Source organism: Chlamydotis macqueenii, chromosome Z, assembly GCF_036417535.1.
Source record: "Chlamydotis macqueenii isolate bChlMac1 chromosome Z, bChlMac1.mat, whole genome shotgun sequence".
Lineage (NCBI taxonomy): Eukaryota > Metazoa > Chordata > Aves > Otidiformes > Otididae > Chlamydotis > Chlamydotis macqueenii.
In genome coordinates, this window is record NC_141593.1 from 20,355,980 (window position 1) to 20,370,240 (window position 14,261).

The following is a 14,261-nucleotide window of genomic DNA, read 5'->3' on the forward strand; positions in this document are numbered from 1 at the left end:
CGCCTACCGTAATGCTTTTAATAGAGGGAAAAGACTTGATGCACTTATTTTTATTAACAGCTTATTGCGAGCGCCCACCGCCTTCACCCCTTACCGTAACCTCTCCCCCGGTCGCCGGCTTTCCCAACCGGTGACCGGGTTGAGGCCGCAGCGGCCCCGCCCCCGCGTTCCATTCCTTATATGGCGGCAGAGAGGGACACCGCCGGCCACGCCCCTCCTTCTTCCCCTCCCCCCCACGCGTGTGACATCAGCGGGCCGTTCTATTTATGTTTGTCGGCGCTGATTTGCATAAGGCACCGCCCCCTCCTCCCTCTCCCGCCATACAAGGGCAGAGGGGAGGGCGTGTCCCGCGCGGGTGGGCGGGGCGGGGGGAGGTCGAGGCCGCTCGCTGCGTTCCTGCAACCGTTTATAGGGTACGGGCACTTCCGCTGTCTGTTTAGAAGCGGCGCGATCATGGCGGAGCGCGGTCAGCTCCCTGCCCCCGCCAAGCGCCTCTGCTGCAGACCCGGCTATGGCTCGGGGTGCAGGCCGGGACAGCGGGCGGGCGGCGCCGGACCCGGCAGTGGAGCGCTCTGCGCCGGACCTTCCTCCGCAGCCGCTGCCGCCGCCCTGGGGCTGCTGCCGCTCGGCAAGACCCAGAGCCCCGAGTCCCTGCTGGACATCGCGGCTCGCAAGGTGGCGGAGAAGTGGCCCTTCCAGCGGGTGGAGGAGCGGTTCGAGCGGATCCCGGAGCCGGTGCAGCGCAGGATCGTCTACTGGTCCTTCCCCCGCAGCGAGAGGGAGATCTGCATGTACTCCTCCTTCAACACCGGCGCCGAGGACCCCGCCGCCGCCGCCGGGGGGGCCGGCACGGCGCCCGGCGGGGCCTCGGACGTCGCCGCCGCTGTCGCCGCCGACGAGAACCGCCTGCCCTTCCGCAGGGGCATCGCTCTGCTGGACGGCGGTTGCGTCGATAACGTCCTGCAAGTCGGTGAGTCACCACCGGCCGGAGCCGCGCTCCGGAGCCGAGCCGCCGCCGCCATCCGGGCAGAGCGCCGTCGGCCTCCCCCGCCGCGGCTCTGTCTCTGCCTGTCACCCGCCCGCGGAGCCGCCTGCCCTCCCTCCGCCGCCCCGGCGGCCGGGGCCTCCCCTGGCAGCCCCTCTGTAGAGGGGGGTATCCAGCAGCGCGGGCGGGGAGTTGCGCCCCGCTGCCCGACCCGTAGGAGCCTTGGGCTCCCCGGCGGTGCTGCGGTCCGGGAACTTGCTCCGCCGGTCTCCTCCCCCTCGCACCCGGGACATGGAGTAACTCCCTTCTCGCTCCGTGACACGGACACGGCCCCTGCCACCGAACGGGCCGCCCCCTGCCTGCCCTTTTAAACTCCCACCCCCCCGCCTCAGTGCCCACTGCTGGTAATCCAGCCCGTGTAATCCCGCTTGGTTCTGCCCCCTCCCAGCGCCCACCCCCGGTAATCCGGGTCATCGCTTTACCCCGAGCCACAATAGCGAAGAGGTGCCGCTCCCCCCCCATCCCGGGGGGACCGCCGGTGGAAATGAATCAGCAGAAGGGCGGTCGGCGGAGGGGGCGGGGGGTGGAAGGCGGGATGCGCCGCCGTCCAAAATAAAGACATAAAAGCAGTGCAAGACCCCGGCAGCGGGGGGGGGGGATCCGCGAACAAAGGCATTTCTAGGGCAGCGGCGGCGAGCCGGAGGGAGCTGGGCGCGATCTGCCTCGCCTGAGGGGATATAGAAGGGGGTTTGGGTTTGCTTTGGGATGAGCTGCTTCGTGACAAGGCGCGGGGGGGTGGGGGGAGCGCTGCTCTTCCTCCTCCGGGAACAATACTCCCCCTCTTCCTCTTCCCCCCTCCAGCCCCACCGCCTGCAGCCGCTCCTTACCCGCGCCCGGCACCCCTGGTTAACTCCTCCCTGCCTCTGTTTAAAGGGCTGCAGAAGGTGGGTAAACCCCCAGTTTTGGCGGGGGGGCTGTCTGCCGGGGGCGGCTCCCCCTCCGAACGGCAGACAGACCCCCTCCCGCCGGTGGGTGATGCGCTTTGTGCGACCCAGCCACTTTGTTCTCATTTTCATGTTTATTTGTGTCTTTTTTTTTTTTTTCCCTCTTTACAGTTTTATGTCGCTTCCCCCTCCTCCTCCCCCGAAAAGAGGAAGCCAGACAAAAGAGGCTGCTGCTCGCCTTTTGTTAGCGGCGGCGGCTGGGGTGGGGGGCGCGCCGGGATTCCCCCTCCGCTCTCCCCAAAACCTCGGTCCCTGCCCCGCTGCGGGTTTGGCTTGGCGGGCGGCTTGCAAGCGTGCCATCAGTTTTGGTTTTTTTTTTTTTTTTTTTTTTTTTTTTTCCCGAAGGGAAGCCTTATCCCTGCTCCTAGGCTCAGTGCCCTTCCCTTCTGCCTAGGGGGAGTTCAAGGTGGTTTTTTTGTTTGGTTTTTTTTTTTTTTTTTTTTAATCTAATTAACTTTCTTGTAAGTTTCATCTTTTGGCTTTCTCTTTCCAGTGGTCCGAGGCACATCTGTGGTTCCTCAGGACTGGCAAAACCAGAAGTAGGGCTTTTTTAGTTTGGCAGTAGTGAGATTCCCCCCTCCCCCAAGCCCCTTTTGCTTGCACTTGATTCTGTTTGCAAGCTATGAGGAACGACAGGAGTGCACATAGGGAGGGTTTCTTGGCTGATTACATTTAAGCCAGGAATTCACTGTGAAAATAAAGCCAAGGGGCGATAAATAAAAGATGCAATCTTCTCTAGGAGACAGACACCCAGTGTGGGCTTTGCCTCACTGGCTTTCAGCAGTGGAATAGGCCTCGGTAAATAGTTGTGAAAGAAAAAAAAGGTAACTTTTTACATGGTTTCAGAAGGGGAGGGGGCATTCAGTAGTGTTGGCAAGAGTCAATGTGAGGAAAGAAAATATGCATAAATCCAACTGAAGTGTTGTCTGCTGCTTCTGGAGCCATTAACTGCATTCCAAACAAATGCTGTACCTAATGCTGAAAATACATTTGCTTTGTGTGGTGTGTTTTTTTTTTTTTTTTTCCTCCAACCTTATGTGAGCCTTCTTTGGAAGGCTGCACAAAAATAGTTGTGGAACCTGGTGATATGAAACATGTCAGTTGTTCTGACAGAGGCTTTTGGCTTCCCTGGAGCACTTGGGTAGGCTGGGTCCTGTTGTAGGAAAGTTCTTGTGTAATTTGGGTAGGTAGCTGTGTCATTAGGGCTGGCTTTTGCTGGCAAGATATTCCTTGTGAAGCAGAAAGGTGCGACTGTTAAAGCCAATTGAACTGGAGTGAGTTATATTGGGCGGAGAATGGAATTAGTTCCATATAATACAGCTGAATATGTAGCATTGAGGAAAACTTAGCATTGAGTTTATGTAAGTGCATGTTTAGTGACCATATAAATGTGAACTTATGTTCTTTGCAGTATGAGTAATGGAAACTCTGTAAATGTTTACTATTGTACTATGGAAAAGTGGAGTTATTGGACAAAGTACACTTTAGTACATACCAATTCTAACAGCCTGACTTGTAACACTGAGTATTACTATAACCAGGGAATGCAGGATTTAATTTCTGAGGAAGCTGCATAAATTTCAGTTCAATGGTTGTTAAATGGAACCATTTGCTTCTGAATTATACTTCCCCCCCCTTTCCCCCCTCCCTCCCCCCCAGTCTAGCCCTGAGTAAACATTCAGACAAATTTTATCATGGCAACTCATTTCAAGCGGGAGAATTTCAAAAACCTTGTATCTATGCTCTGACAAAAATCCTCATGTCATCCTGCTTCCTGCCCTCCCCCAGTTCATATCATGTGTGTGATGAAAAGAAGATCCTAAATAAAAGGAAGATGACACATTAGTGATATGCACCAGTAGTGTTCTTAATGATCAAGCAGTAAAGTTGTCTACTAGCCTATTTTGAAGTTGAGTGATATTGTCCTAGCATAATAATTAGCATCACTTGATTTTGAAAGTTTTTTTTTTTCTCCAAGAAGCTGGCTTCAAAATTGCATTTACATCTAATTTATTGGTGTTTTCATAGCTTTTTGAAATGTTTCAATTAGACATGAAGGATTTTTTTTTAAAGTTTTTTTTACAAAAACCCCATAATGCAGGCTCCTGAAGCAAGCCTTTTCAACTGCATCAAACAGACTTTCTACCATACATGGTTTTCATATATTTCAAACCAGGTATTTTTAGTAAAAATTACAGTCTAAATGTGAAAGTACTTTGTGAGTAAATACAACAATCTGGAAGGAAAATTAGAAATTGACTCCGTTTCATTTGGTCAAGTTTGTGAAGATGCCAGGAGAGAGCAGACAGTTTTAGATGACGAAGTGTATGTTTGGTTTCTGAGGTTAGTCCTGAATTAGTATACAGTACTGTATTGTCGTCACAGCTGTGGCTGTCAAGGTTAGGAAGAGGTCTCGTCCCTCAATAGCACAGTTGACCTGGCGAGAGCCCTTAATGCAGCTATTCTAGGAGGAAAAAAAAAACCAAACCAACCCTATGACTCTTTTTGGTCCCAGAAAGACGGAGACTGCCTTTGCTGCACTGCTGGGAAGCTCAGCTCTTCTGCTGTAGAAGTACTTAAAGTGTTTTTTTGATATGTCATATATGTACTCCTAGAGTATCCTCGTCTGTCTGTAATTTGAAGTCGGTTTGTCTTTATGGCATAGACCCTGTTTGCTCACACAGGTCTTCCTTTAAGGCGTTACAGTCCTTTCCACACAGCGTGAGGCTCTGTAATCATGGTAGTCATGCCTCTTAGGTATGAATGGCAAGGGAGTGAGTTGAAGGAAGAGACTCCTAGGGAAGGAAAATAATGTAAAGAATTAATTGACTGGCACTTAGCACAGCTCTAGAATTTAATGTTAATATTGCGAGCTAGAAAACTGCCTTGTCTGTGGAGGAGGGTTGAGCTGAACAGCATCATTGGTGTGGAGCTGCAGACTTGTTTTTCTGAAGCCTCTTGATGATAGGTGATCAGGGAGATGTAACAAAAATACTTTTTAGAGAAAAACAAAGTAAAATTTCTCAAGTGTAAACTAATGGTTGGAGCTCTCGGGATGTTTTTCCTTGATTCTTGAAGACTTGCGGTTTTTTTTTCCCCAATTTTCTTGTAATTAGAAGTATTTGTCTTCTGACTCAGATGTGCTTTTATCATCTACTGTTACAACGGATTATTCCTCCCCTTTTCCTTTTTTTTTTTTTTTTTCCCCTTCCTTTTTAATATGAGCTAAAAGTTGATGATTGCTTTCAAACCCAGGAGCCCTTTTTTTTTCTCCAGGAAGAAGAGAGAGCCTTACAAGGCCACATTGCTACATGTGTATTCTGGTGGAATGTGTATTGTAGTCGGCAAATTTCAGATCCTTTTAACAGATGATGATTCTAGTTAATAATTTATTTTTGTTCTTTCTAGCCATCTTTACTCAAAATAATGTGAAATTATGGCGCAAGAAAAACAAATGTAATTTCTCTTTGTCAAGGTTTAGTTGTTGGAGTGCAGTGTAATGTGAAACACCTTTCTGTTGACAAAACCACACCAAGTGTTTTATTAGCAAAATTGGCACAAATGTTTTTGTGCTGTGAGTTGAGCATCTTCACTGATCTGTGCAATGTATATGTAGTTGTTGATGAAACCTGTAAGACACATGGTTCTAGTAAAAAAATTTTGTTTAATGCAAGTAATACTAAGTTGTGTGACAAAATGAAGGCTGTCATTTGTAGAGATGCAAGCCCTGTGTTTTGCATTAACTTCTTGGTGTCCTGGGATACCAAATTGTCCTGGTATGTGTAGTGACCCTTTTCCAAGGGGAAAAGGTTGTGTTGAACTCTCCTTGTTTGAGCAGAAGTTTATCTGCTGACATGCTGGAAGAACAAGCATGGTTTCTTCTACAGTCAGCCTGATGTTGGTGTTTGGTTAGGAATGTGTGACTAAAACAAGTAATCCAGATTTTTGTTAATACAATATTGTGGGGGAGTGAACAAATGATGTCTGACTTTTTCCTGGACTTTCTTTGACTTGGTTCCAAAACTATTAGTCTTGCGAAAATATCTTCATTGATTCCAGTTTTACTTTAAGAAATAACTACCGATATCTCCAAGTGCCAGAACAGAAACAAGTAAACTAATTTTAAAATATTTCTTCCTGAAAGGGAGACATCTGAATGCATTCCAGTTTCCTTGTTAGATTTGGAATGCAATGCATTAATTAGGGGATGCACAAGCTATTTTCAGTGTGTGTGTACTCTGATGGACTATCCTTGACCTTGAGTAATTTCTTTGGAAACCAAAAAAGGGGGGAGAGGGAAAAGAAGGAAAAAAGCTTTCTTTCAGGACAGATCACTAAATGTGGAAAATCTTGTAAATCAGTTCCTGCCTTTTTTCAGTCTTTCTAAAAATATCTAATCTGGATTTTGAGAGAAAAGTAAGCATTTTAGTGATATGAAAACAAAACTTTATACTATCTGTCTATGTAATTGTGAATAGTAGAATAAATGTAATAGGACAATGTCAATACTACTCTAGAATTTATTTAGTTTTTAAGGAGAAAATGAATTGTAAATCAGTTCCCATCACAGTTTTTAAAACAAGGAATCTTCTTTTATAGCGAAGTTTTATATTGGGTTGACCTAACAAAATTTTTCGTTGTTTGTTTTAGGTCAGTTTTCCTATTTCTCATGTTTCACTTTTTGCCTAGCTTCAAGGCTTTCCTCACTTCCAAGAAAACAATTTTCATTTTCAAAGTTTGGTTTCTGTTTTAGAAAATGATTCCATCTCTGTATATCATCAGATATTTTGGTATGTAGCAGTTCTTGAATTTGAGCCAGTTGTCATGCCAGCAACTGATGCCTTTGTGTGCTCTCTTTCCCTGTACTCTAACTCTTGAAATGAACAATTAATTAAAGGCTAAATCTGTGTGTGAGAGTAGGCTGGAACTATTTAAAAATCAGCATTGGACAAACTAGTTTCATTAAAAAACAGTAGTTAGTTGCTGCATTTTCCTGTATCACTTGCTTTTTTTTAGTGAACCTGTTAAAATTGAACCCTTACATAAGACTCTGGTAAAGTTCTAATTTAAAAAACAAAAAAAAACCAAAAAAAACCAAAAAACCCGCCTACTTTGAGTGAAAAGAAGTCTGCTATCATGTGCAGCAGTTTTTACTGGTGAAGGATCAAAGTGATGGCATGCTATAAGCTATGTCTGCATGGGTTCAATTTTAATGTCACCTGCTGTCTCGGTAATCTGGTTTTGTCAAGACAAATTGTGAAGTTTTGTAGTAGTGTACAAAACATGAGTGCGAAGTTATGGTAGTATGAGAACGCAGCTGACATGCCTTAAATTGCTTTCTCTTTAGTTGGTTGTCTTCGGGCATTAGGTGGGAGAATTTACTGCATTAAAAAAAAAAGAAAGAAAAGGACCACACTATTTTAACTGACAAAAGTTATCCTAATTTATGAATATGCTGTCTGTGACAGGAACTAATTTGAAATTTTAAAAAGCTTTCATGTGCAACAAGAGTACAGATTTAATGTGAATTCTGATTGCCTGGAATGCAGTCAGCCTGACAGCATGTGAATACTTGAGTACTGTCCAACAACTGCACTTGTTGTTCTGGGAGATCTGTCTCCTTGAACTTCCAGTTTTTCCTCTCAGTTTACTCTAAGACTACCTACGAAAAAGCTTTTCTCAGCTGGATATGTGTGCACCCCTTGACATGGCTTTGTAACCTTCTGTGACCTGGATCACTAGAGATGTCTGCTGGTCTACGCTGTATGCTGGTTTGCGTTCTCCTTCTAGCTACATGCCAATTACCATGATTTGTGCGGTGCCCTTGCGGTGTGTTCCCCTGCCATCCTCTGACGAAGCAGCAGTACGCATCCAGTCTTTGTTGCGTTGGCCCTGCTACTGAGGACCAGGACGTCTAGAAAGCTTGTGATATTAGACACTATTTAAAATATTTTTTCTGACTTAATTCTGCAAATGTGTAAACAGACTAAAGGAGTGTAGCCTTCCAATAGTAACTGCAGTGTAGACAATTCCTGTGTGGTTAAGTTAGAACTTATAGAAGGCCTGCTATCGGAGCTGAGCAGTTGGACAAAAGACTACTTCTGGTTTGACGTGATTCAGTATGGACTGAAGTGTCTCCTAATGTGGGCTTTTAACCGACACTTTATTAAACTCTTCTGAAAAATGAAAAACAAATTGTGAAAGAGGGGAATTTTAAACAATATTTGAAGTATTTTTAAGGTAATTGTGATGTGCACCATCACATCCTTTAAAAAGGAGAGCTTAATCTTTTTTTAAAAACTATTATTTTTTACTGTAACCCTCAACTCCTTGTTGCAAGTGAGTGCATTTGACAGTCTTGAAATACCGAGATTTTTTGCTTTGCAAATGCATGGGCAATGGCTGAGAAGGTCTGATGTTAATTGGAAGGATGTAGTAAAATCTGTCAGTTAGTTTAAATTCACACTAGTAGAGCTAGCTGATCAGGTGAATCAGAAGCTCATTTACTGAATTAATGTGCTAACACTTAAGATGACTTACCTTTTGTCCTGCTTTATTTAACAATCTGCCTGTTTACATCTTTCATTGTTAATTGGTGTCAGACCTTTAATATGTTACAGGATTGTTGGGAAAATAAGTGGGGGAAAATGGTGTAAGACAAAATTTTGCAAAAGCAGACGTTAATATACATCTTTATTGTGTCTATTTTTTTTTTGACACAAGTTAATTGCATTCAAATGATCGTTTTAAAGGTTGGGAAAATCAAATGTTGCATAGCTGTATGACTTCGAAGAAATGAGACGCTTTGCTGTACGCATGCCAAGTTTAACTGCTAACTGGTTACTGACAGCCAGGAGTAATGCAAATACAGTGCAGGAACTGTGCAGCTGACTACAATGTTTAATTTATACTGACTAATGAAATAAAGAACATTCGACCATTGAGGCACTTAAAATTGGATAAACTGTTTTATAAAGTGTAAGTCAAATTTACAGCATGTAATAGAGTAGAGGATCAGGTTTGCAGGTATTGTAATTACTTTTGTATTTTTAAACTTGTGTTAAAAGCAAGGTTTTGGGTTAAAGGCTTTTACCAGAAGTGTCACTCTTGGACTTGTTTACTTATGCTTGGAGTTTGACTCTTTCTTGCTTTATACTGGGGGCCTGCCTTCTCTCTGCTCAGGTACGTGTGCAAGGAGTGGCAGCAGCACAAACTCTCTTAAGCGAGTCAGCTTCTAGCTTACCCTTGTCAAGAGCAGCTGGAGAGCTTTATTATTAGTATTTAATTTGTACATTCAGCTTTGATATTTTGAGTGGCAGAAAGTTCATAGAGCACCAGTCCATATTCAGTGATTAATGATGGGGTTGATAGTATGTTTATGGAAAGAATAAATAAATGCAGGTAGTGTGGTGTTTGGGGTTTCATATGCTTGGTGGATGGTCATTTTTGACACTTACCTGCAGCTTTGGCTATGAAAGGATGGCAGATAGATAAAATGTCTGTGTTAAGAATTCATTAATAAATACATTTACAGATAATCTTCCTGGAATCTTCTGGAAAATGTGAGCAAATCAGCAAAGCTGAGCGGAGAACCTTACGGTAAGCTATTGATTACTTGCATAGCAGTTGCCTCAATGAAGCACTTATTTTTGCTTCTCCTGCTTGTGGAATACAATGCAGTACTTTGGGAGGGTGAAAAGTAGTCTTAGTAAAACACTAATTTGCATATTTACAAAGCTGGCCTCAGTAACCGCATTAAGCATGGCTTGTGCCTCTTCAAGATAATTCTGCTGAGTCAGCTGATTCTAAAAGTTCAAGAACAGGGGAAGATCAATAGTCTAAATGAATTGTTTAATGCATTAGCTGAAGGAAGGAAACCTGGAACACTTTTATTCTGCAGTGCTCTGTTATGACCAGTGACAACTGGGACAACTGGCTGTGCTGCTGCACATGCAAAATGAGTCTCAGTTCCTCCATTGATTTAGGTTGTAAACTGAAACCAATTAGTCTCTGGGGGATAAAATATCAAGTCAATTATATTCTGTATCTGCGTCTGGATTTAGTGTAGCTGTATTACACAAAGGCATGAAACTTCAATTTTGCTACTTCTAGAGCAGAGGGATGAGGATGACATCAAATGTGTAGCTGTTCTTTGTGTTTTTGCAAGCCATGGTATGTGAGATAACCATCATGCAGCTTTCCTGGTCAAATCTAAATGCATGAATTAAGAGGCGACTTCAGCTAAATGTGCTACCAATGTATACATGGCAGGCAGAGACTAGGAATGGGATTTGGTGTAACATGCTGTGGCAGTCTGATGGGATAAGGAAGCTGAGAATAACTTGATTAGTGCTACTTAAAAATTTCAGAAGCAGCATACCACTCTAGTTTTACTGACAGTTTTCAGTGATCAAACTTTACACTGTCATGTATCCTGGCAGTAATTTACAGGCTTGATTTCTGTGTGGTTATGTAGATGAAGAAGTGTTTAGGAGTAAACATGAGTTTAGCTCGTTGAATAAGATGTACTTGAAGAGAAGAGAGGTAGTAAAATGCTGAGTTGACCTTTATAAATGAGAGGCTAGGAAGAGAAGTGGCGAAGTGGTGATACCTGAGATAAGGGCAGGGTCAAAGACCTCAGTAGATCCCTGAAGAGCTGTTTTTAGGGAGGATATAGTCTGAATGACTGCTCCTTCTGTATGGTCTACTTTCAAAAGGTGTTAGTAAAGGCATGGGAACTGATAGATTCTTTCCTACAAAATGAAGCAAAGCTTTCAAAATGGAAAGCAGGTTGGCAAACTAACTTAGCTGTCCTATAGCTTTTGAAACTGTAAAATATGTTTAAAGTTATGAAGTGGGTGTCCTCTCATTCTTTTTTCAATCTCGTGTCCCAATTACAGTTTTATAAATAAGAAGTATCTGACACACAAAGGAAAGGCTCTGTTTTTCAGAAAGCACTGAATTTTTATTTATTTGAAGGGTGTTTGTTGGATTGTACTTCATCAGAAGCAGAAGCTATTTCTGTTGAGTCGTGGTAGAAGCTCCAGCATTACAGTGGTAAAAGAATACCGTTGACTTCATTCTGTACAGGTTTTTGAAACAGATGTATTTGTAGAATTAAATACACATTGATAAGATCACAGAATAGAATTGAACTTTTTACTAGAAGCCACAGCCAAATTCTCCTCAACAGGCAGTAACTGACTGAATTTAAGTATTATGTATTGTGAAAGATGTTTTTTCTTTTTTCTTTTTTTTTTTCTTCCCACAGTAGTGAATAGTTGTGGTACTCAGACTTGTGCACAACAGAGACATATTTTTTTCCAGGGATATATATTGTGCTGACCTGTGAATAAGGATGGGCAGTGCAATGAGGAAAGACAGGAATCTGGTGAAGAGTGAGGCACAGCTTTATTAGGCACTTCTTTAGACAAAGGTAGGAAGTAGGAAGGGTAGAGAGGAAGAGAACTGTCTGAGTTGCTACAGTGGTGATCAGAAGGACTGGAGAGGTTGTTCTTGTGGCTAACAGGCCATGTGGAAGACAAACCTGACACTGGTAGGGGTTATGTTGTGATTTGACCCCAGTCAGCTATCTCATACCAAGCAGCTGCTCACTCACACTCCCCCTCCCCAGTGGGATGGGGGAGAGCACTGGAAAGAAAGGAAAACTTATGGGTTCAGATGAAGATAGTTTACTAGAACAGCAAAAGGAGATGATGATAACAACAAAATATAGGGATAATGAGAGGTACAAAATGAATGATGTGCAGTTTCTCAGCACCTGGTGACTGATACAGCTTGTCCCAAGCATTGATCACAGAAACGAGACCAAAAAGTGATCCCAGAATAATTGTAAGCAGTGAGAGAGAGCAAGAGCGATGGCCACTGGACAGCTCCCACTTATATACTGAGCATGACGTCCATGGTATGGAATACTGTCTTTGGCCAGTTTAGGTCAATTGTACTGGCTATATCCCTCCCAGCTTCTTGCACCTGAACATTAGCAAAACTGGGAAGCTGGAAAAAAGTCTTTAGTCACTCTAGCAACAGCTAATAATGTCAGTGTATTATCAACATTCTTCATATACTGAATCCAAAATACAGCAGCTACTGAGGAAAATCAGCGCCATCACAGCCAAAACAAGGATGAAGTAGAAGATAAATGGTAAAGACTGCAAATGTAGAATAAATGTGAATGTTGTAATCTCTGCAGCTAAGAGATTCAAAGTTTTGTTGGGTTTAAAAGCAATGACTTGTATATGCACAGGGAGGGGGATGGGATAGACAAGGAATGATGCTGATACTGTCAGAAAACTGAATACTCCCAGCATGTAGAGTTAAGCTTGAAAGGAGCAAGATGATTCTAAGATCAAAGCTGGTACTTCCTGATTAATCAAAGTGTGAAATGATAGCCAGTGAAATGTTAGAGTGGATGAATGGAAAGAGATGTGAATCATGGGCATGCATTTCAGTGAATCCTGCCTATTATGAGGTCCATCTTCCCCTCCCTCCTTGAATAACAAAAGGAGGTTAAGAAGTAGAGATAGTGTTGAGAAACATCTACTGAAAGGAGGAAGCAGGGGAGGATGACTGTGCAATGAGACACTAAGCTGTGATTTTTGAGGAAGTAAACTGAGAACCACAAAAGCCAGTAAAGGTCAGAAGTTCTAGGAGAGGAATCATCAATTTATGTAAGCACTGACAGGTTTTCCAAATCCTGAAACACATCCAGAAAAGATCTCCACTGGAGACCTTGGTGAGAGCCATCCCAGTGCAATGCACTGCACTGGAACCATCAAAGGCCCAAAAGGCAGAACCACATTCCAGGCAAGGGCCTTGGCCTACTCAATGACTTGGCTGTGGAAGCAAGAAGATGGTGATGTGGGACAGGTGATGTTGTGATATAACACAGGCACCTCAGGCAAAAGTTAATAGGTGAATGATGTGGGGGAGTCAGCAGTGTAAGAGTGCAAAAAGAAGTCTCTCATTAGCCTAGCACATGTATAGCTTGATTGGTAGGCAGGGGGGCTTGTTTGTAGCTGTCTTTTGGGCCAGGCAGCCTGGGAGGGATAGCATTGCATTTAACTTTGGTGAGGAAATGAACGTCCTGAGCCTGAGGATGGAGGAGTGTGGTGTGAGTGAATACGACAAAATCAGAGCAGATCCACCTGCATTGCAGCTGATATCTGTTTAACGTGCCAGAAGTAGAGCGGGAAGGGTGTGTTTGCAGGGTGGGCTGGAGGTGGGACTGCTGCAGAGGTAGCCTGCAGTTTAATCTTTCATCAGTAGCTGGGTACAGGTAGTGTAAGTCACCAGCAGCATGTTCAGCACGGGCTGGAGGGACCTTGATGGGCCTGTGTCCCGCAGGGCTCAGGGTCCTCGCACCCTGCTCTCAGCACCGAGCAGTTCCTCTTCCACAGGCAGAAGAACTGCTGGGCCTCTGGTCAGCTTGCTTTCCTGCAACAATAGGTATATTGGTGAGCAGGGCGCTATTGTGAGGGCTGTTAGCGATACGTGCTGTAGGTGTCTAATGGCAGGGTCCAGTGTGGTGGTTACAGCTTGTTAGCCCTGATGTGGACTTGCTGGTGCAGTGATACAGGGCCTACATTAGCTTGAGCTGTGTCTCAGCTGTTGAGAAGCTCTTGTACCGGCCAACGAAACACGAGCTGTGTCGTAAAGGTGGTGTGCTGATCAAAGGCTGAGACAAGTAGTCTATGGTCTTTGTAAATACAGGTTTAAAGCTGAAATACAAGCCTGGTGTCTGTCTTCTTTCTAAGGCTGGTAACCCTAGGTTGCCTGACAAAGATCATAAATGACAAAGGCCATAAACCTTTACTCTGATAGAAGCTGAAACTATATTTCCAGTCACAATTTAGCAGCGTTATCACTCTTGTCCCTCCCTTTTTGCAGGGAGTGGGCAAGTTCCTTGTTGACCAAGCCTGTTGCCCTGAGGAGAGCTGCTGATACAGTAGCATGGCATGGTTGTAAGCACAGGAGTCCTACTCCAAGAGCCCATTCCAGCGGACTTGCTCCCTCTTGTCACTCAGTGAACTCCTCCAAGGACAGATGATGAACCAGGCCTATTGAAATAAATGTTTTCCATTGTGAAATACTCTAGTCATGAATATGGTAAATGAAATAACTGACTCATCTGCTGTGCCGTGACTCATTTACTGCTCTGTCTCATTGTGTAACTCTTAGAACAGAAGACTTCAGCCACTGTGAAGACCACTGTGTTGTTCACCCTGAAGTTACGTGGTTGCTTTAGGCTG

The 14,261-nt window shown here is 44.2% G+C and overlaps 1 protein-coding gene across 1 annotated transcript in view; it reads left to right on the forward strand.

The window, feature by feature from the left end:
* The first annotated feature begins 263 nt into the window (after positions 1 to 263).
* Positions 264 to 14,261, forward strand: part of ZSWIM6 (zinc finger SWIM-type containing 6) — a 118,567-nt gene continuing 104,569 nt past the window's right edge. The window contains exon 1 of the mRNA XM_086770195.1: positions 264 to 970. Coding sequence (XP_086626321.1) covers positions 454 to 970 — 517 coding nt within the window. The 5' untranslated portion in view covers positions 264 to 453. The remainder of the gene's footprint in view (positions 971 to 14,261) is intronic.